The sequence below is a fragment of the Panthera uncia genome, chromosome C2 (assembly GCF_023721935.1).
Source record: "Panthera uncia isolate 11264 chromosome C2, Puncia_PCG_1.0, whole genome shotgun sequence".
Taxonomy (NCBI): Eukaryota; Metazoa; Chordata; class Mammalia; order Carnivora; family Felidae; genus Panthera; species Panthera uncia.
In genome coordinates, this window is record NC_064810.1 from 15,267,209 (window position 1) to 15,291,471 (window position 24,263).

General features: G+C 40.2%; 1 protein-coding gene across 2 annotated transcripts; it reads right to left on the reverse strand.

Moving 5' to 3' along the window:
- MAP3K7CL (MAP3K7 C-terminal like) lies at positions 1–22,636 on the reverse strand. Of its 2 annotated transcripts, XM_049627966.1 has the most exons (3): positions 22,531–22,636; positions 12,525–12,640; positions 1–1,253 (listed from the first exon to the last, which is right to left on the reverse strand). In XM_049627966.1, the coding sequence occupies exons 2-3, from the start codon at positions 12,605–12,607 to the stop codon at positions 1,073–1,075; spliced, it is 264 nt and encodes an 87-aa protein (XP_049483923.1). In that variant the 5' UTR covers positions 12,608–12,640; positions 22,531–22,636; the 3' UTR covers positions 1–1,072. The 2 variants fall into 2 exon arrangements, with proteins under 2 accessions (XP_049483923.1, XP_049483921.1); XM_049627964.1 differs by lacking the exon at positions 22,531–22,636 and having other exon boundaries at positions 12,525–13,006.
- Between the last annotated feature and the right edge of the window lie 1,627 nt (positions 22,637–24,263).

Consider the following 24,263-nt stretch of genomic DNA (forward strand, 5'->3'; position numbering starts at 1 on the left):
CATACAAATATGACTAGGAACACATTCCGACTCAGGGTAGCCAGTCCCAACTAACGGTAGCATAAGGGAAGTTAAGAAAGAGACAAAATAAAGACTGACAGTTTGATTCATGTTTAATGAAAAAGAAGTTACATGAACAGAAATGGACATAAAACAAAGAGATCCATTTGGGGAACTATGGTGATAGGTGGAACAAGAGGCGAATCATTTTATTCTTGAAATTACTCATATATTCTTATTAGTTATCACTGATCCAAAACCTCTCTTCAAATCCAAAACAAAGTCATAGTCATAGTTTTACTCATGTTTTCATGGGAACTCACCAAAGCAACGTCCAAACAATACTTTTCCATTTCCCGCATGCCCCAGAACACACACAAGCAAAGGCAGAGATGTTTACCGTCAGGTAACATGGCGTGAAAAAAAATGCAGCCTTATCAACTTTTTATTACAACAGCAAGTTAGCACTGGCAGTGTGCTTTTGGCACAAACATGCTTTCTGCTAATATTTTCATGAGAAATCTTTTATGATATGCAACCATTTATTCTCAGTACAATCAATCATTGAGGGATTAAACCTAACTCTGGTGAACATAAAAATGTGTGCAGAAGTTTCTGACTTCAGGTTTGAGCATAGTTGAAATATTCGAGACATGAAATTTAAAAATACACAGGTATGAAACTACAGTGAGCATCTTACTAGTTTGTTTTCCTGGCTTAATTCTGTTCACAATTGTTAGCGGAGTCAGTTAATATTCTATTTTCATCTTTTTCTACCCTGATGTACACTCTGATCACATCTTTGTAAATAAGAAAAAAATGTATCTTTGGAAGTGAGTTATGATCTCAGAAAACATATACTGCCAATAGGCTTGCTTTAATTATCTTATTTAAAATATAATCTCCCTTCTCACAAACTTGATCTGGCAAGCATTAAATTCATTACAGATGTTTGCCACGTGGGTAATAGAAAGAAACAGTAGGTTTTACACACTATCCCTTTAAAATGAAAATCTTTTGGCCAGCACACAACAGTCACCAACCTTTTATGCTCACATTGAATAGTTTCAAGTTAGGATGAGCCCTGTCTCTTCTGATACTGTATTCTAAGTTTTTCCAGCTGTTCTACACATTGGGACTGAGCCAACTTCAATGTCCGGTTCTCCTCCATCAGTACCTCGAATTCCCGGGCCAGCTGAGCGGCGTCCACCTTCTCCTTTTCTGCCTGATCCAGCTTGGCAATGAGCTCCTTTCTGAAGACCCAGGGGGCAGGTGAGGGAAAAAGCACACAATTTAATGCAAACCAACTAAATTATGCAGTAACAGCATAATGGAAGCAGAATTTTGATTCTGCTTTTCTAAATTCACCACCTCTAGTTACTTCCAGCGACTTCCTTTTAGCTTTTCCAGCTTTGCAAGTTGTAGCCACTTTATTTTGTTCTAGCACCTCTACCAGACACATCCAAAATACTCAACATAGACCCAAAAAGCTCAATAAGTCCTTTGACAGTCAAAACAAGGTGATTTGTTTAAAGAGTACAAAAATGGTAAAAGTTACTATTAATTTAAGGGGAAAAAAACCCAGAAAGTCGGTTTATGAGTTAAAATGTTATCTATTGTCTTACAGATAGAACTGTAGTTTGTCCTTTACCTTGTCTTTGTCCTCCAAAATCAGTTACTATCTAACTTTGTTTTCTACTTGAGAGCTTAACAAATCCTTAACAGTCTCCTTTAAACTAAAGAATCCAACTTCTGCCTGCAAATATTATTTTCCATGCCTTTCTGGACTGCTGATATAGATAGGTATAGATATCCGCAGCCCTATTTAACAAAACATTATATCTACATTTCCTTCTGGCCTGACTCTAGAATTCAGAGAGCAGGCTAAGGTTATTGGAGGGATAAGGAGTGATAAAGTCTTAAACAAATTCAGTTCTCAGTAATTACCTATCAATAATTCATTGATATAAATACACATAATAAGGAGCTAAAGGTTCCCAGTCTATGTTTGGATTTACTAAACATGACAACCCAACACAGGTCCACCCCCCTTATGTGGGTCAGTTAATCCTAAACTAGATCTAACAGAATTCTTTGCCTATAAGCGTGTGTCACATCTCTTTCTCTGTAGGCAAAAGTGCACAGAAACCTGGAAGACTCCTTTAACCAAGTGATCAACCTTGACATCACCAGTAAGGAGATAAATAGATATCACATGCACCGAGAAGGACACATCCTTTTTCTGGTATTCCTGCCAAAAATGCATACACTAGACAACCTCAAATTGAAGGCAATTCTACAAAATTGCTAGCATGTACTCTTCAAACCGCTAGCCTAAATGGTTCCACATTTAAAGAAACTAAAGAGATGACAACTAAGAGCAATGTGCAATTCTGGTCCGGAAAAAAAAAATTGCTGTGAAGGACATCATTCGGAAATTGATGCAATTCAAACGTGGATTATGAAATATCCCTGTATCAATGGTAAAATTCTTAATTTGTAATTACTGTACTGTGGTTAAGTGAGAGAATGTCCTCGTTCTTAGAACATACTGGGGCACCTGGGTGGCTCAGTCAGTTGAGCGTCTGACTTCAGCTCAGGTCATCATTTCATGCATCAGGAGTTTGAGGCCCAAAGGGGGCTCGGTGCTATCAGTGCAGAATCTGCTTTAGATCTTCTGTCCCCCTCTCTCTGCCCTTCCCCTGCTCACTCTTCTCTCAAAATAAATAAATAAATATTTTAAATTTTTTTTTAAAAAGAAAATACTGAAATATTTAGAATAATGGGGCATGATTAGATGGGGGGGATAGAGAGATGATAGATAGATAGATAGATAGATAGATAGATAGAGGTAGAGAGACAATAGGTAGACAGATAGATACCTCATCTCACTGAGAGAGGGAGAGAGAGAGAACCCTAGCAGTTAGTGTGCAGTGTTGGGGGAGAGAGACTAAAGCACAACTGGGGAAGTTTTTAATCATCAGTGAATCCAGGGGTGCCTGGGTGGCTTAGTTGGTTGAGCATCTGACTTCAGGTTCAAGTTCAGGTCATGACCTCACGGTTTATGAGTTTGAGCCCCACACTGGCTCACCGCTGTCAGACTGTCAATGCAGGGCCCGATTTGGATCCTCTATCCCCCTCTCTCTGCCCCTCACCATCTTGTGCTCTCTCAAAGGCAAATAACAAATATTTAATGATAATACAAGAATAATAATAATCAGTGAATCCAAGAAAGGACATATGGGAGGTCTTTGCACCATTTTTGCAACTTTTCTGTAAGTCTGAAACTGTCAAAATAAACAGTTACTCCAGGAAAAGGACAAAACACAAATCAGAATGGAAGTTCTAGTATTTTCTTTCTTCCCCCAATGGACTGCTTCGTGCACCCGCTTTGATGACCACTGAGCAAAACCAGGCATTGGAAAGGAAGGGCCTAGAAGGGACAAAAGGAAGGTAAGCTGGAACACTGATATGTATATACACAAAGGTCCTCTGAGTTCTTGTTGATCTTTGAGTCTCCCATGGTATTTAGAATATAAAGGCTCCCAATAAATACTTGCTGAATGAATAACTGAGGAGTAAGATGCCTCAGAGACAAATCACATGCATTTTAAAGATGAGGAAAAAGAAATGCAAAGGGCTTAACTACATTGAAAAAATCCCACAACTAATAAGACTAAGCCAGGAATCAAACCTATCCTTATGATTAAATGCTTATGGCCCTTTGCCTCTAAGCATAGTTTAAGCAATCAATACATGTCAATAATTAAATATTGGTAAAGCTCCTTAGGTAACTGACCTAACGAAATTTATAGTAAAACTTAGAGAAGTAAAGAGGATGCATATCTCTCAAACCCCTACCCATCAGATCGTCTATTCTCGTTCTTTTTTTCTTTTCAAATGAACTGTCTCACACAAGTAATTCAAATGGAAGTAAAGTTTTGCTCTCAAATCCTGGTCCGGGAACTGGCAGTACAAGGTATAACAATGGCTGCCGTCCTGGTTCCATATCTGACCTCATTTAAAACTCCTGAAGACCTCTGTTATTCATTCTGACTGGTAGAAAAGATAAATTAGAAAATCACAGACTTTACAACTAAAAGGAATGATCATGATTGTCTAGTCCATTTTTCTTGCATTGGAGAAAGTCAATGATAATTTCTTCCTTAGTGGAATCAGGAGGACTCAACTGATAGGTTTTTAAATTAGTTTGATGTATCTGATAAGCAACTATACATATATTCAATGAATACTATCAAAATGTCTGCTGTCTCCTGTCCAAGACCTATTTACATAGACGTGTTTATGTTCATCCAATAGCAATTCATAATTAAACCTGGTACATTAAGCTATGGAGACAATCTTGTAAATAGATGATCTGAGGAACAAATCAATATCTATAATTGGCTAGAATGTGGTCTTGCCTTTGATTTTGGGTTGATCACTTCTATCATTCCCTTCAGTGTAATGTGATATGGGGGTAGAAGACCATCATTACAGGAATCCTATTGCTGAAGTCAAGAGTCTGTAATACTGTTTCCAACATAATGTACTTCAACAGTAAAAAGGCCATAACCTTGGGTCCATCATAGACTATCTGCCACTCCCATCATAAGCCATATGCCTGGAAAAGGTTTTATTTGCTACAACAAATAGGGTAAGGGAGAGTCCAAGTGAAGAGAACTTTGAAACTTTGTAGAAACTAACTCCAAAATTAAGTAGATTCTTTATGTTGCAGGAGTTTAGAACATGAATTCATCATTAGGACAAACATTTCTCTAATTTGGGAAAGACCACTACCATGGTTTTTTAGATGTTCAGCATTAACTAAGACTTTCATTTGGAAACGACAAAATCCTAGACAGTTCAGACATAAAGAGCTAAAGAGTTTTGGATAATAATATTATAAAATACTGGGGAGAATTTATTTTAAATAGTGATTTCGACCGCACTGTTGGTGGTTCTTAAAAGATCTGTGTTCTAGTACAATGACACACAGGAGAGAACAAGTAGATGCCTCAAGATGGTAAGAAGTATGTGAAAGTCTACCTTCATTTTATGCGGGTGGGGTAATAATAAATGGTATTGAAATGGAACTGCAAAGTGCAGTCTAGACTGTGGCACTGAAGCCCTACAAATGAATAATGCATAAGGAATAAATGCATTATATCATTTGGGAGCCAAAGGACAACACTTCCTTGCAGGAAGAATTGAGATTTGCTCTAGAATTTCTCTTGGCACAATTGATCTTTTGGGCTAGACAACTCTTTGCTATTGGTGGCTGCCCTATATCCACTCACATTGTAGAAGGGTCAGCAGCACCCTTGGCCTCTATTCACTAAATGCCAGTAGCATTTTCCCCCAACCCGTCATTATAACCAAAAATGTCTCTAGGTATTGTCAATATCTTGGGGGTTTGGGGCTGAGGAGTTGGCCCAGTTAAGAACCACTTATTCCAAAGGAAATGGAGATTTCCACTATCAATCATCCCACCAAGAGTTAATCGTGGAATAGGAATAGATGAAAGGCAAAATGTTTCCTCACTCTGCTCCCCCAAAGATTGGACCCTCTTTCCTTAGCCAGGGAGACCTACTTAAAGGCACTCTCACTGAGGAGTGGTAAATATTCTGTCCCTTTCAACATGGTTCCAGGCAAAGATTAGATGGAGAGATGTTGAGGAATGAGATTCCAGTTAGAAGACTGAACAGCATGTAATTAGGTGGCATAAAAGACCCAAATCATTATGACTGGGGCATTAACAGAAAGTGTGATCTCAAAGCCTGATGAAGTTTGGAACATGGGGATTTCACACAAAGCTAAATCCTAAAGTGAAAAACTCCCTCGGCTATACCTCTGGAGAAAAGTCAAGAGCCAAGACAGTTCTTTGGTTCCTCCACTCATCCGTTCAAGTATTTATTGAAATCCTATTGCAAACCAGGCGCTAACCTCGATTCTTGCTAACCAAGTTGGTCTTAGGAAGCATATCTCCACTATTAGAAATTGAGCGCAAGTCCTATACTTTATACAGAGGCATCATACCCACATCAGGATGTCTTAGTGAGGACGATAGGACTCCCCCATTACTGCCAACATTGCAGACATATGGAGAAATATCTCCATTTACTATTTCTTTATGACAGCAGAAACCTCATTTCTGGGAGCTGTGTAAATGTCTTTTTTTATGGTTTTTAATGTTTATTTATTTTTGAGAGAGAGAAAGAGAGAGAGAGAGAGAGAGAGACAAAGAGAGACTGAATGTAAACTGGGGAAGGGGCAGAGAGAGGGAGACACAGAATCCAGAGCAGGCTCCAGGCTCTGAGCTATCAGCACAGAGCCTGACATGGGGCTCAAACTCACGAGCTGTGAGATCGTGCCCTGAGCGAAGTCGGACACTCAACCTACTGAGCCACCAAGGTGCCCCTGTATAAATGTCTTTTAATAATTTTTTTAACTGCTTGGAATATAGGGGCGACTGGGTGGCTCAGTCAGCTAAGCGTTTGACTCTTGATTCTGGCTTAGGTCATGATTTCACGGTCATGCGATCAAGTCCCACATTGGGATCTGCACTGCTTTCTTGGATTCTCTCTCTCTCTCTCTCTCTCTCTCTCTCTCTCTCTCTCTCTCTCTTTCTCTGCCCTTTCCCTGGTTGTGCTCGCTCTCCCTCTCTCTATTTCTCTCTCCCCCAAAGTAAATGAACATTTTTTAAATAAAAATAAGTGCTAAAAATAGGGGCGCCTGGATGGCTCAGTCGGTTGAGCTTCCAACTTCAGCTCAGATCATGATCTCACGGTCTGTGAGTTCGAGCCCCGCGTAGGACTCTGTGCTCAGAGCGCGGAGCCTGCTTCAGATTCTGTGTCTCCCTCTCTCTCTGCCCCTCCCCCATTCATGCTCTGTCTCTCTCTGTCTCAAAAATAAACATTAAAAAAATTTTTTTAAATAAGTGCTAAAAATAAAATACATATAAATATATATAATACATATAAAACAAATATAAAAGTGAGGTTTTCAATGTTTTCTAGCGTGATGCCCTTTTGCAAGGAAAATCTTAGTCTGAAGTGAAGAAAATAAAACAGAGCTAATGGGACCGTCTCTCGTTAGCCGTTGGACAGTCCCCTGCCTGATACTGGCTCCATCCCCAATCTTTGAAAGGGTCCCCAGAATACAACTTAAAAATCTCTGCCATCAGGAATGTCCTAAAGAAATAAATGTTTCTGGTTAAACATAAAAAGCTATTGTTATTGGAAAATTCGGGACAAATTAAATGCCACGACTGAAAACAAATCAGAACAGGGCTATTTTTAGACTATGCTATTACAAATTACATATGCTCCCTTTCCCCCAATTCCAATGTTATCCCCTCAATGAGATGTTGCTTCTTCAATCATCATTTTATGTCTTTTCAAAAGATATGAAAATATAGGTCTGCTATTTTTGTGTTACCCCCATATGAAAATCCCTTTCTAATGTTTTACCTGAACTCACGAACTTCTATAACATTTTTTCAATTCCATAATAAAAAGAGAAATAATCCAACTAAAACATGGGCTAGGATCTGAATGTACATTTCTCCGAGAAGACATAAAAATTGCAAAAAGCACATGAAAAGATGCTCAACATCTCTAGCTGTCGGGGGACTATAAATCAAAACAACAACGAGACCGCATTTTGCACTCACTAGCATGAAGTGTTGGCAAAGATAAGGAGAAATCAGAACCTTTGGACATTTCTGGTGGGACTATGAAGGGGTACAGCCACTTTAGAAAAAGCCTGGCAATTCCTCCAAAGGTTACACGTTGATTTACCACATGACCTGACAGTTCCACTCCAAGGCACGTACCCAAGTGAACCGAAAGCATACATCCACCTAAAACTTTTACACAAATGTTCATAATAACCAAAAGTGCAAACAACCCAAATGTCCATCAACTGGTGAACGGATAAAGTATGGACTCTCCATGCAATGGAATATTATTCAACAAGAGAAAGGAATACATGCTACAATGTGGATGAACCTTGAAAATATCCTGTCAGGTGAAAGAAGCCAGCCACAAAAGACCACAGACCATATTGTTCCTTTTATATGACGTATCCAGAATTGGCAAATGCATAGAGAGAAAGTAGATGAGTGGAGGCCAGTGGCTGTTGGGGGCGGGGGGAGGGAGGGAAGCGGGAGCTACGAGGTTTCCTGGGTGATGAAAATGTCCTAAAACTGTAATGATGGCTGCACAACTCTGTGAGTGTACTGAAAACCATGGAGTTATTTTTTCTTAATTATGTGACATTTTTCATCCTGAATTTTCTAAGAATCTATCTCTCTTTCTGACATTCTAAGTCAATCTTTTAAACACCACAGCACCTGGCACAATGTTTCATATACAGAGAAGACAAATGGTTTCTCCTTTGAACAAGATAAAATACCCTATCTGGAGTAAAGCAACCTTTACTAATTGTAAATCTCATTTTTAGATCTAATTGTAGCTTAATCATGTACTTTAACTTGCTGTCAAAATATGGATGATAAATTTCAGAAGGCATCCAATGTCCACCTCTCACTTCTTTCCATTACGTCCACAAAAAACTGCATGTGTTATATTTTAAGAGTTTATACTATTTGTTGAGAAAATCATGTATACGTTTCATTTTACTATATATGCAATTCTGTAAGATTATTCACATTCAAAGGCCTAGAAAGAGGCAAGAAATAATAGTAGGAGTCCTGGAAAGATGTCAGAATTCTCGGTAAGTTTTTAAGGCTTTCAATAAAATTGTCCTTTTTTTTTTCAATTGAGAAAAAAAAATCCAATAAAAGTAAGAACAAGCTTTTCATACATCACATAAGCCAGAAGTGATTCTTTAAATTAAATTCACTGCGTGCTGAGTTTATAGTCCTAGAAAATGTTGGACTCTCTTTATCTAATAGACATGATTTAAAATAATAATTATAATCAACTCTTCGCTCCCCTCTGCGGTCTCCCAAGCTTGATCCAGGGTGACCCCCTCTGGAGATGAGAGAGAAGTTCAGCTTAACCTGTGCCCGTCTGACTCTACTAAAGAAAAACTTTCCTTTAAATACCTGAGTTAACATCTCTCTCTGTGTCTAGCTTACGCTAGCCAATCACCGGAGACCAACATAATCGCCCACACTGTATGAAATGATGGGAAAGAAATTCTTATCCAAATCACCAAAAAACAGAGAGCTAGTTACATGGGTCAGATCCATTTGGCTTTATTTATCTTGCTTAAACACTGTTCTGGAAAATAGTTGTTGTGTAATGAATTTCCATTTCAGTATAGTGTTAATGGAAACAATGATCACCAATAACCCTTGGAGGACCAGGATCATTTATTTATAAATATAAGATATAACCATACTTCCTATTTTAGTTTATCTTAGCAATTCCTTAATGCTGATATTGACTCTTTATTTTAAATATGGACCATATAAATTACAAATGACACATTTGTTACACTGTTTGTATACACAAAGGGTATTACTATATCCTACAATCAATCACTCAAAATCACCCTCACTCATGTTTGACCCTATGTGCAAGTCCCTGTTCGGTGATGGGGACACAAAGAGATATTCAAAGGTATTCACATTTGTAGGTAACTATGCACAGTCAGAAAGTCTGTGAAGTTAAAAGGATAACTATTGATAGGACATGAAGGACATGAAGTTAAAAGGATAACTATTGATAACCCCAGCCTACAAACATGCAAAAAGAGTCATTCCAGTGTATTTTCTTTCACCCAGGAAAAGAGATGAATCCCATGGAGTGTTTGGGCAGGGATATTAGCTAAGCTCTCCTCGAGGGTAGCATCTGAGGAAGGAGTAAGTGCTCCAGACCTAGAGGCTGCTGTGAACAAGGTCACAGAGGCAGGAAGAAGCGAAGAGGTCATGATGAGAAAGAACATTCTGCTGGGGTGTAAAGCCATAGGGGGCTAGAGCTTGCAAACCAGGCCAAGAACTCCGTGTCCTTTTCCAACAACAGGAAATCATAGGCAGGGAAACCAGGTATAACATTACATTGACCAAGATGTGAAGCAGCAAGTCCTGACCCCAAACAGCACAAGAAGGAATGGAGAAAAAGGAATTTGAGAGACTTTATTTAAAAAGAAAGGAAAAAAGATAACAAAAGAATTTGTCCTTTACCATGCATCTAGCCAATTATTTAGGAAGAAAGTGGGGGCTGGGGAGGGAGGGAGATAATATCCTAGCTTCAAGACAAGTCCAAAGTTCAAATAGGCTTAGGGAAAAAATAAGATGAGTTAATGCAGAAACAGCAGGGATATGTTTCAACAAAAGACCAGATGAGTCACCCTTACATCATTATCCTATCATATTTTTTAACAAAACATACAAAAAATATAAACTCACAGAACATATAATTTAGTGGGTAAGTTTTGCATTGCCAAAAAAAACCACACATGGGTTAATTAAAATAAGCCAAGTCCTCCATTACCTTCAATCTGAAGAGTTTACAAATAAATACAGAATTACCTGGCTTTTTTCTGCCTCAACAGCATAGTTCATGTGCGCACACACACACACACGCACACACAGACACACACAGACACATTTATAGGTTATTGATTATACAAATTCTCCTTTAATTTCACTATAGGCCACATTATTAGTAAACTTCTTCAGCTTCTTTAAGAAACTTTTTTTAGGACTCAGACTGTATGCAAATGTGCAATCTGAGCCTTCCAACCACCTTCCTCTGAAAACTCTCAGACCAAAAAGAAAGTCTCAGATATATGAGAAGAAGTTACGTTTTTCTGATCTCCTCTTAAACATATTTTAACCCCCGGGGCGCCTGGGTGGCTCAGTCGTTAAGCGTCCGACTTCGGCTCAGGTCATGATCTCACAGTTCGTGGGTTCAAGCCCCACGTCGGGCTCTATGCTGACAGCTCAGAGCCTGGAGCCTGTTTCAGATTCTGTGTCTCCCTCTCTCTCTGTCCCTCCCCTGTTCACGCTCTGTCTCTGTCTCAAGAATAAATAGACATTAGGGGCGCCTGGGTGGCTCAGTCGGTTAAGCATCTGACTTCAGCTCAGGTCATGATCTCACAGTTCGTGAGTTTGAGCCCCGCATCGGGCTCTGTGCTGACAGCTTAGAGCCTGGAGCCTGCCTCGAATTCTGTGTCTCCCTCTCTCTCTGTTCCTCCCCCTCTCATGCTGTCTCTCTCTCTCCTTCAAAAATAAATAAAAACATTTAAAAAATTTAAAAAAAGAATAAATAGACATTAAAAAAATTTTTTTAAACATATTTTAACCCCCTTTGGCCATAAGTCCAGGTATGATTTTACATTTGAGGCACAACACAGCAAGGCAGTAAGGAAAGGTTTGTTATCCGAGGTCTTACAGTAAGTGCAAAGTCTGACCCCATAACCCATACTCCTCCCCACCATGTTGTACTGTCCAACCACGATCTAGGGGGTGGAGGGGGGTCTTCAAAGAGTCCCAAGAATTTTATAAATTTCTCAAAACATATTTCACTCACTTTGATTTAAAAACTAAGTAATAAATATATATCACGTATCAGTAAGAGGAAGAGGGGGAAAAGTAGGAAGTTAAAGAATCAAAATATGTTCTGATTATGTGTCACTCACTCAACAAAAATGGATTCAGCATTTACATCCCATGTACTGTGTCCAGCTTTAGAAATATGGTGGTGAGTAACACCTGACTTGCCCTGCTTTCAGGGGTTCAAAGCACTTAGTAGTTTACCACTTAGTAGGAGACACAACTATTAACCAAAAGATCCCACTAATAAATGTGTAAGTGCAAACTACCCAGTGCTAGGAAGGAAAAGTGTCTGGTGCTTTGAAAGTATGAAGGAATGGGGGTCACTGGGGTAGACACTGGCAGAATCGAGTGCAATTAAAAAGGATGATAATTCTGAAAGGAAAGGCTTAGTGTGACTAAAATTAGAATGCTTTAATTAATTTAATTAATAGATACCCAAAGTTCCCTACAGTAGAACTGGAATGGTAATGGAGCTATCAAAATAAAAAAAACTTCCTCGGGCTATTGGACTGTAAAATGTTAATACATTTACATTATTCCAAAGATCTGTCACAGTGGCTTCTTTACTTGACGTGGAAACGCCACCATGTAACCATTCATTAAAACTCACTCGAAGCCAAAGTGCTCTGGGGGCTTTGGGCACATCCACAGGGCACATAGTGTGCATCTGGGTGCTGTTTGGGCATTTTTACCTTCCTGATCTAAAAATGATTATCAAAAAATTGGGTTTGGGTAGGAAGTACTCCTGTTATTCGTCTCAGTACTCCATAGAGTAAAGCTTTTAATCCTCAGCAGTTTCATTTGCATTCTTTCTATAGTCAAACATGATAAAAACATGGAAGTTGCCCAGTAACCTCTGAACCACAGAATGTCACTTGCCCACACCCCTCCCTCTCACCCTCAAGTTCAGCCCATTCCATGCCCACCTCCCCCAGTCCATGACCAGGAGACATCACTCAGAGGTAAGAGGGTTCAGGGGAACAGTACTTACTTCCTTTCCTCAAGCAGAGCGATTTCCTTTTTGACCTCATTGTATTCTTCTGCTATTTGACAGTGCTGTTTGAACACCTGCATGGATTCCACGGAGTCATGACAAGGCGGCAGAGGCTTCACAAACAACAACAAGAAGAAATCAGTCCATTTCTTTGTATCGGAATACATTATAAATGATTTTGCTCTACTGATGTTCTTTAGAGAGAGATTTTTTACAGGACAATAGTATTGGCAGTCAACATTGGACAGGGTCTGGCTGATTCTGCTTGACTGAAAATAGGGAGGTGGGCTGATATTCTCCACATTCATCTTCCAGTGTCATTGTGGGGCATTCTCAGGCCTGAGCCAGAACCGGAAGGCTCATGACATATCTATTATTTGCCATGCATTGGAGTAAAATTAGATCTTCTAATAATTCTGCACTTCTCCCCGGAAATCTCAAACTCTGCTTTCGAGAAGGGCAGTGGTGGGGAAATAGTTCAGTTGTCTGCTTTAATTACCCCTTACTTTCTGTTCCTGCAGCCCAGAGGCATAATCTCATCCTGTAGTGTGGAGTAACCCTACAAGAAAGGCTCTCTTTTGAGAGATGCATCCAAACTGAAGAAATGATGCTGGGCTGGAAATAAAGCTTACAAGGATTAACAAATCCCATGAAAGACCAAACTCCAAGTAAAATAATGCTTATAACATGTGAGGTCAAAGACAGCAGGGATTTATGTCTTTGTTTTTCTCCCATCTACAAGGAAAACAAAGACGAACAGGGCAAGCCTGTAGACCCATCACGTGTTGAAAATCCTACTTCTTTCTAGAAATTATTTTTTAAAGAACTGACTTTCCCTGGGTTTATAATTCTAATTTCTAGTTAGCAATACATTATTAAAAACATTACTTTAAGGAACAGTAGCTAATAGACTTTTAAAGAGTTTTTTAATCACCCTTTTCAATTATTTATAGAAAATGGCATATAAAATCTGAGAAATACAACTTTACTGTTAAATGGGCTCTTCAGTCTAATCCCTTTCTCACAACAGTGTATATATGTAAGTATGTGCCTGACTAGGTCATATTTTCACTAATTTTACACTAGGAAATTGGGAAGTAATGCATTTCTTCCTTCTTGCTCCTCTCGTTATACTAAAGACAAAGATTTCTTTGGGTGTTCTATTTAGCAACCCCATCCAGGATGTAATAAAAATTCTATAAAGTTCTATAAAATCCTATAAAGTTTGACAGATAAATAAGATGATCCCTATTTATTCTGAGGCCTCTGAGTAGAGATTTTCTAAAGGAAATAAAATTCAAAATAGATTTGCATGAAATTTACCTTCACGTGGATCATCTCCTATGTCCAAATTCATGGAAAATGTAATAATAACTACATTATATAGCATTTCTCCCTACTGCCCCATAAACACATTCGTAGCATAAACTCAGTCTGTTGGAACCATTACCTCTTTATTTATGATAATAAATTGAAAAGTAATGCCCTGTAGTATTACCGTATAATGCACCCCGTGAGGCAAAGCTCTTGCCAAAGGAATTCAGAACTCCTGGCTCCTCTGGGCCTATGTCCTAGACATCACCACCCCCTCATCAATTTTCACCTGTTACCCTGGCAAATTACCAAGTATAACAGTAAGGAGAATGAAAACAATTTACTCCGGACACCTTAGCCAAGTCGCTATTAAATCATCTGTGCCCTGTGTCCTTCCTGAAAGGCCCTAAGACTCTACGCATCCCATTTCCTGTCCTTACGAACATCACGTAAGCTATATTCAGTCCATGCCAAAACTTGCCACCACTTCGAGGTCCCTGAGCCACAAATTCAGCATAGTTAACCTATGTGACAGCCAAAAGATTCTAGGACTCTGTGCAAAGACTTTATGTCTTAAGAGGAAATAAATGAGAGTAGCCATGTAGAGGGAGAAATATCCCCTGATGCCGTCATCAAAAAGCGAAACTGAAAGTTACATTCACAATTTTCTTAAGAACAGAGGGGTCTCTTTCCCCCTTAGCTTGCTCCCCTGCAATGCTTTTTTATTAAGTGGGAAGTTTCTTCCTCTGCTCTTTTTTTTACTGGCACTTCTTAATTGTGGGAAATTTGAAAATATTATGTAGAGGTAGCAAGATCATGCTGCTAAGGGTATATGAGGATAGGGAGTATTTCCGGATATATTCAGTACCCTCACGTGCTCTTAGCAGGGTGATCAGCCTACTTACACATAACGCTATTTTCAAGGTTTCTCACAATTAAAAAAGGACAAGCCAAAAATACTTAGTGTTCAGCATCTCAGGGTGTAAAAGGATGCCAGGTGCTACTCCAGCCTCTAGCTCCTGCGAGCTCTGTCTTCATCCAACCGGCATATAACTGGGCTCCACTTCAAGCCCTCACAATCTGCATGAACGCATTAAGGAGCAATATAGTTTTGTTTGTTTAAAGCAAGGAGGGAAGTTATATTGCATAACCCACTACAACATCGTAAAATCATTCCATTAGTCGCCAGGGGCTGGGGGAAGGGGGAAATGAGGCATTGTTTAATGGGTATAGAGTTTCAGTTTTGCAAGAGGAAAAAGTTCTGGAGATCAGTTGCACAACAATGCGAATATACTTAATGTTATTGAACAGTACACTTCCAAATTATCAAGATGGAAAAATTTATGTTGTGTGTTTTTACCAAAATTTTTTAAAAACTTAGTGCAAAAAAAAAAATTGTCATTAGATCTTTCCACTGTTCCTCCCTCATCTTCTAAGAACTCCTATGAAGACTCACTATCTGAAGTTCACTTCATTTGCACCCAAACACTCTTTCTTTCCCAAATTTCTCTCCAGTGAACTTAAAATTTCTCACCCCTTTACATCCAGAACCATTCACCACAAACCCTAAACATCACTAGACAAATCAACGCCTCCCCCCACCCCCAAAAAAACCAGGCAGCAGGACCTATTGTCTTTAAAAGGCATTTGACAGTTATCCCAGGCAAAGAAACTAAGCAAAGAATTTTGAAATACGTATGGTTCTCATTCCAGCAGGAATTCTGGTGAATGAAGAATTTTAAGATATTTAGGTTTATACCCCCCCCAAAAAAAGTAAAACTATAGGTAATGAGATGTTGTTCTGTACAACACAGAACACTGTCATTGCCTTATGATATAACGTCTCTCTCTCTCTCTCTCTCTCTCTCTCTCTCTGTGTGTGTGTGTGTGTGTGTGTGTAGCATGATAAGGTCTTCACTGAGAGTGACTCTCTCTTACCTTCTTATAACCCCTCAAAATAAGAGATAATCTATGACCAACAGTATCCATTGAAGAAAATGAAAGTGTTTGTCTGAGGAAACATTTCTAAAATTCAAGCACAATAATCTGGTTTCCAGTGTAAAAATGGAGCTATCCTAAGGCTTTTATCATGTGACATTTAAAACATTGACATTCATGACTTAATCAGCCATACCTGGGTTTAAGATAGGGTTTAACACATGTTCACATTGAAAACCAAACAATATTGTAAAAGAATACTGGTGGTAACCAGGTGAGAAAAAATCTATCTGCTTCTTGGAATAAAAATTAACACATATTTTCATCGCTTAATTTTGACTGTTCTCCTCCAAGAGGTTTTTGTAGTCCTCGCTCTGTGCTGGGAATAGGCAAGCAATAAATAAACGCTTCGTGTTGACAGTGAATTTCTTTTCACATCCAGAGAAAAAATTTTCCTTATTTTCTCCATAATTATGCTACATTCTGGATACATTTGTCCTACCCTCTTGCCTGAAGAATGAAATATTGCATTCCAAAGACAAGGAGTCCAAAGATACTTGATTTGAAAGTGAAAAGGTCAAGGTATTCTTCCTGGACCAGAGAACAAATTCTGTGGGATCACAGAAACAACTCTTCAGACTCACTCAATGCCGTGGTACTAGTTTTCTCACAATGCAGCCAGTTCTAAGAAGGTTAAATTAAGATAGTCCCAACAGCGACTCAAGCCAACTTTGAAACACATTTTTCCAAGACCCAGATGGAGGTTTGGATGAGGTCAGAGCCCGGGAGCGGGACTTCCTTCTCACCTCCTTTCCTCCAGCTCAGCCCCATCTGCTGCCTGAGGATGAAGCTTGTAAGGGCTTTAAATTACACGGCAGTGTGACTGAGCCACTACTCTCCCTGGTCTCCACCCCAATCATCAGGACAGATTTAACAAGATGAAGTAAGAGAGAAACCACAGGCTCCTGTTCCAAGAATGCCGGCTTGAGCCACACCATCCCATCTCTGCTCTCTGCCCGGGTTTAGATCTCCTCCTGAAATGGACTCCGTCTTCTGGAAAGCACCCCGTGGGACAGGACCCAGCCAAGCATCTCTCCGCAAGGGGGCAAAGCCAACTTAAGTGCTTCCGTTTTCTACTTGGCTTCTTCAAATACTACTGGCCCCATCCACTTCAAGAGATGTAAGAATTTAATTTTCCTCTCCCAGCTTCCCACACAGAGGATATATTTAGGAAGCTAAATATTCTACAGTTGCTGAGCAGATTTTTTATTTATTCCTTGAATCTCAGTGTTATCTTTATTGGGGGAGGGGCAGGGGGGAGGTATCTGGTTCAAATTGACGTTGCATTTTAATGTCCCAAAATTAACATATAATTTGTTAAAACCAAATGGAAAAACATAGGACTAATTGCAATATTGGAAAACTCTGTTATATTAGAATTTAAAATATTTTTAAAATTTTTTTCTTAATTTATTTTTGAGGGACAGAGCGAGTGTGTGCAAGGAGGAAAGGAGCAGAGAGAGAGGGAGACACAGAATCCCAAGCAGGCTCCAGGCTCTGAGCCGTCAGCACAGAGCCTGACACGGGCTAGAACTCACAGACTGAGCCAAAGTCGGACACTTAACCGACTGAGCCACCCAAGCACCCCTAAAATATTTTAAGGATTGACATTTCTATAATATCTACATTATAGTCAGAGTCAACACTAGTAATTTTGCTGCATATCTTATATAACATTGAAATATTGAATGCTATTGAATGCTATTGAATAGCTATTGAAGGCTATTTAAGTCATGTTTATTAATGTAAGCAATATTCAAGAGAGAGGTAACTCAAGAGTGTCTCAGACTTTTCCAACAAGGCATCTTGTTAGACGACTACTGGGCTTCACAAAAAAGAAAAAAAAAGTACACCTACCATTGTAAAGCTCCAAGGTATGTGTGTATATTTTCTGTGTGGTCACAGCAGCCAACAGACAACCATACCATACTTTCCAACATGTGTATGAGAAAATGCAGACATTTTCAGTGTTTTCTATGGGATTATTTCTTAATTGCATTTCCAGATGGATGTTCAAGACTGGTGTAGCAGAATCCTGGAATGCTAAGACTTCTCCATTTTCTCTCACTGTCTTTCCCAAGATATCAAGCAATATACTGATGCAAGACCCAAAGGAAATTTCTGAAGAGACTACTCGGATAACAAGATATTACGGCACACAACTGAAGCTAGGAAATTGTTTATTTGTGGAGGTGACATCAGTTTCTGGACTTACCAGACTCTGTCTGAGAAAAAGCAAGTTCAGTGTGTACCACAGAGACACCTGTCACTGTCTTCTCAGATTAGATGGGAGGACTTTAGGAGGATTGAAGCTATTGCTCAATTTGACTTAAAAAAAAAAAGTCATATTGTTTTCCAAGTACCTTAGCTTAATGGAAAAGAGAGAGCATCAGAACCTCTATCCCTAACTCAAAAATCCAAAGAGATGCTTCTCTTATCATGTTATACATATAAAGATAAATTGCTAATTCTTAAATACATCATTCAAAAAACAATTTCACCAGAGAAGAAGATTAACACTAAGTGAGCAATCATTTTGCCAAGCACTGTGTTATATCTACTCATTCTCACATTTAATTCCCACAATAACAATGTAAGATCGATACCACTGTCTCCACCTTGCAGTTCAGAAAAGTGAGGTTTCGAGAGAGTAAATAATATCAATCACGAAACTGGTAGGTGTAGAGCTGAGATCCAAATTCAGGCCAACCCAATGCCAATACCCGTGCTCCAGCCATCGTGAGTCCCATTAGGAAGTTGTTACAACGTACTGGTTAACATGTTCCCTGCCTGATTATAAAAGCATATTGTCATTCCAGTGCACTTAAGACCATATTGCAGCTTAGCTTTGGATCATCTATAGGTCAAACGACGATCTCCGAAGCATAAGAACGTGGTTAAATTTTAAGACAAATATGGTGCTGACTCACACCATCCTTCAGGATAAAGAAGGAGGTCAGGCATTATCTCCTTTCCAAATAGAAGGAAACCGAGGCCTAAAGAAAAGTAGTGATTTTTCATTCATTCTTAGAAGTGGACATAGAATTGAGCCTCTTTTCTTTGGACTGGCTGTGCTACATCAGCTGTGCCCAAATACTGCCTCTACTAGGCATAGAGAATTTAGAAACCAAGTTCCAGGAAAGGAATCCGCATAAAATAGAATCAACCTACCCATTGCCCCCGGGCTGAGGCTGAAGGCCCACAAATGAACATTATAAAGAGATGTTCATTTTAACACCTACCTTACCCCAAAGTCTCTTGCCCAACATTTTGCATTAATAGAGACATCAAGAGAAATGTTTGTCACTGCTATTCTTGCACAGGGCTTTTTTTGGCTTCTGTGAAAATAGAAGCCACACGAATTACATGCTCAAACATGTCCACATTCTTGGCAAAGCAACAGAAAAATCTAGGGGGTCAAACTGGTGATAGAGTATCTACCAAATAGATACTTTATAGCTCCATTTTATAAACAACACAAGAATGTGTAATGGATATCAGAAAGTCCGAACAGGTTTTGCAAGGTTCTATAACCACACTATGGCAACCTTGCAAACCAGAACAAAAAACCTCTACCTATCAAAGTAATTTAAACAGTCCGTAGGTTTCACAAAAGGTGCAAGGGAAAGAAGGCTACCTAGACTCAGAATCCGAGATCTAGTCAGAAATAGAAAATTCATTTAGACCAAAATTTGACCTCAGGTTTCTCATCTCTAAAGTGGAGACATAATAGCTCACACAATCCTGGCAAGGCTCAGATGAGATTATTTGCGGGGAAGCATCACTGGCCTAGCGATGCTCGACATGCATGGCGGGATTTAAATCTGAGGCTCTGCAGAGAGCAGGGCCGGCAATAATCACCTGGCATCATTTAGTTTTCATTTGGCAAGTTTTGAAGGCTCCTGGAGAGATAATCAAGAGTCAGTTTATCCTCAAGCAAATAGTGACAACCACAAGGCACTTCATATGCCTTTGTAACCTAACTTTTATTCTACCGTAGAGGACTATGATGGTCGGTAAAATTCCAAGAGCCATTACCATGTGATGAAAGCACATGACACTGACTGTGAAGTCGGCCTGCTCTGCAGAATGGATTGTGCCTTTTGTACATAAAGCATTTTCATTGCTTTCAACACAGAGACTTCCTGCTGCGGAATGGCTTAAATTTATATGCCTAGGCTAAGCATGGAGAGAAGAATCTGCTTTAAGAGTGATTTCCTGTGTGAGCTTTCCCCTCTCCAGTCTCACTGTCTTGTATTTTCGTCATTCATGCACTGGAGACAGAATAATGGTAGCAGGCAACAGCCCCAGACAGAGGTGACCCTAACCAAATGGCTTGAAAACTAGCAAATGTTTGTAACAAACTCAGTCATACCCTTTACCCAACAAACAAGCACTTACTTAAATGATTTTAGGTATAAAGCTAAGAATGTTCCCTCCATTCATGAAGGCTTAAATAATACCTTATTTTAAGGGTTGGGATGGGGGGGGGGGGCGGGAATCAAAACCCAGGAGCCAGAAAGCAGCCTCTCACCTGATTAACTTCATCAATGAACATGAAATAGTCTCATTGGACTAAGATAATTAAATAGACTTAATTTCTAATACATGTCAAATGGAATTAAAACCATAAAATCCAAATGGATGTTGCAAGGCTTTAACAGAAAAACTGTCTGGAGAATTGCCAAGGGTGCTATGAATCCTGTGAAGAATGATCCGTGAGCCAAGGCAAGATCATTAATGTTCCCAAAGGGAGAAAAAAAAAATTTTTGTCAATACAAAAAAAGAGAATTAATGATCCGTAGTTTGATGGAGGAACCAGAACCTGAATATGCTTTTACCATTTTATTTCCAAAACATGTTTATTCATTTTTATCTAACTCCCATGATAATAAAATAGCTGTGAGGTGACAGTAAAATAAAGTAGAAAAAAAAAACAACTAGGACTTGGGGGGAAAAAATCTAGTTATTATCTTACAATCCCAACCATCCCACCAGCAGCACAAACACAGCCCTCCTGTGAGGACAGAATGGAAGCAAGGGGTGTGTGTGGTGGAAAATGCCAGACAGAAACAGAGAGCTGGGTTGTTCGCCCTGGTGAAAAGAAGTGATGTTGGGGGATATGGTTAGATATCAGGAACCAGGAGAGCTGGGTTAAAGACCCTGCATTGGGAGGGGGGGGGGGGGCGCAGAAGGAGGAGACAAGATGGCTGATACCTGCCAGGAAATTTTAGAGACAGTAGAGACAATCTTCAGGAATCTCTGTATAACTGATAGTGTTCTGTGGAGTGGGCTCTCTGCCAGAGCACCGTGGCAATGCCCAGGACTGTGGCAGAGGTAAGAATGAGGACTCCTCACACCTAGTCACACCTGAGTCGTGCTGGCTTGCTTTTTCAGAGAACACTCCAGTACTGGAGGACCAGCTCTTCCTTTCTGACGTGGCTACTTCCGGGTTTTTAACTCAGGGCCCTGGGACTGAGATAAGAACCAGAGCCAACGGAAAAGACTTTCGGTTGGGTTTGCATGAGGGCTCTTCCCACCTCTGTCGAGGGCTGTGCAGGACCAGGGCTCCCAAACGCAAATGACTTCAGGATGCCAGTCACACCCGCGAATGGGAAAAGCTGCTGGGTGTTAAGAGAAGGGGGAACATCACACCTGGGGGGAAATGGGGGTGGCAGACCCCTCCTAAAGGCGTTCAAAATCAATACGTAGAGAAAAACAAGTAAGAGATGAAGCAAATGTCTACGTGCAGGATTCAAGACCCCTATTAGGTTTGTCTAGATGTAACTGCAAAGTGAGGCACTCAAGAGAACATTTGACCCAAGGCCAGTATCCAAATATTTCAGGCAGACAGCCATCTTTGCTTGGTATCACCATATGTCATCTAAAGAAAATTGAAGTGTTACAAATTAACTCCCTTCAAATAATTCTGGTGTATTAAAATGGGATCCCTTTGATAGATCATCCATAAACTATGCACACGAAATATTTTTCCCATGGATCAAACCAGACGGTTTTCAGAATGTTTAACTTAAAACAATTATATTTTATTAAAAGTTGTCAGGGGCACCTGGGTGGCTCAGTCTGTTAAGCGTCTGACTTCGGCTCAGGTCATGATCTCACAGTTCCTGAGTTCGAGCCCTGCATCAGACTCTGTGCTGACAGCTCAGAACCTGGAGCCTGCTTCAGGTTCTGTGTCTCCCTCTCTCTCTGTCCCTCCCCTGCTTGCACTCTGTCTCTCTCTGTGTCACAAGAATGAATAAATGTTAAAGAAAAAATTTTTAAAAAAGGTTGTCAGAAGAGTGGAGAAGGGTTGGGGTGGAGGAGACAAAGGAAGATTATTCTGAAGTCTTCCCCACTCCCCTGCCCCATAACAAGCAACATCTGCACAGTTTACCACTAAATCACCAATTCGAAATGGGTCATCACTGCAACGGCACAGGGACATCCTGAGCAAAGGAGAGTAGGTACAAGCCCTGTTCCCAGGCTCCAGAACTCCTTAAGCTCTTTAGAAGCTTGCTTTCACTGATATTTCACTTAGACTTTGGAGCTCTAGAAATGCAAGCCTTCGTGACTTGAAAGCTCCCTGCTCTGTCTCCAAGTCAGTCTTTTCTCAATTACGCGATTTGTCCATTCACTATAATTTGTGAAACTAAGGAGGAAAAAAGAAAGACTCTGGAAATATCCTTACCTGTAGCTGCTGGTCTAATTCTGGAAAGACCAGAGGAATGGAGTCTTCAGGAGGTGTATCATCTAAAACATGAAAATAAAATGATTCTTCACTACAGAGCTCTTTCTCTCACGGGCGATGTTCTGCTCTTACCGTCTTTAGACTCGTGTGATGTATATTTTCATCACTTCCGATGAGGACAGATAGAGGACAGAAGACAATTTTGCTCACCTTTGGTACAAACAGAAGCACAGAGAGCATAGTTGGCCTGACCAACATTTTGCAAACAAATATCAGAATCCTCAAATGTTCAGTCTGGTAGCTCTACAATTAAGAAGTATTGTTTGTCCTTCAGTATTCTCATGTTGGCCAAAGCCAGATTACATGGTATGCCGGAAAGTGCTTTAACAAGGTGCTAATGAGGCGACCAAGACAACCTCAATGGGACAGAAGAACGTGTTAGTGAAAAATAGAAGTTCTTCTGTGAGGTGGCAAGCTTTGATGCCTTTACCACAAGCCATCACCACCAGGCAGTTAACCAGAGCCTCGTTCTGGGTTACAGTTGATAACAGGCGGCAACCCAGTCAGAACGTTTCTTCTCAACACACCAGGTGGTGGTCCCCATCTGAGGCCCAGATCACTGCCTGGATGTGGGAGAGCGTGAGCGAAGAGAGCCATGGCCGCTCTGTCTTCAGCTGCCTTAAACTGACTGTCTGACAATAGGCAGATGTTGCCGGATCAAAAGATGGTCTCAGAAGCATCAGAGGAAACCTGAGAGGAGTTTGGCCTAAAATAATCAAATCAGCCCCAAATCTGCTGACCCTGCCGTGCCACCTGAGGACAGTCCCTTGTCAGCAGGACCTCATGTCTCCAGGCAGACTCTGGCTCTGTGGGGCCATTCATTTCCCATCCCCTCCATGTTGACAACACCTATCCCAGGGCAGCTGACTATGAGAATAAAATGAAACATAGACTAAGAATAGTTTAAAAACCAGGGCACCTGGGTGGCTCAGTCAGTTAAGTGTCCGACTTCAGCTCAGATCATGATTTCACAGTTTGTGAGTTGGAGCCCCGCATCGGGCTCTGTGCTGACAGCTCAGAGCCTGGAGCCTGCTTCGGATTCTGTCTCTCTCTCTCTCTCTCTCTCTCTCTCTGCCCCTCCCCCTCTTGTGCTCTGCCTCTCTCTCTCTCAAAAATAAACATTAAAAAGAATAGTTTAAAAGCCAAATCCGTTTTAAATTATAACAAAGAAAGGAAATATCATGGCTTTTATAATCTCACTACCATAACCAAATTTGTTTATAAAAATGTGACGTTCTATTTGTTATTTTGGTTTTTTTTTTCCAATGTTTCTTTTGGGGGGGGGGAAGGGCAGAGAGGGAGGGAGAGAGAGAATCCCAAGAAGGCTCTGAGCTATCAGCACAGAGCCCGACGCAGGGCTTGAACTCATGAACTGTGAGATCATGACCTGAGCTGATATCAAGAGTCAGACGCTTAACCGACTGAGCCACCCAGACGTCCCAAAATGTGATGTTCTGTTTGAACAAGAGCAAGTGATATGGGCCATACCCAATGCAGAAACAAGTCTTCTCTCCCTACTCTCTGATAACATAGTCCAGAGCAAAATGAAGCTCCTGGCTTCCAGGCATTACAGTTCTTTGAAGGCATCAAAGAGAATTACCAGAAAGATAATTCAAACAAGGATAGTATTTGCCTCTGCCAAACACCTCAAGGGTCACAGCAGTTAACAGCCT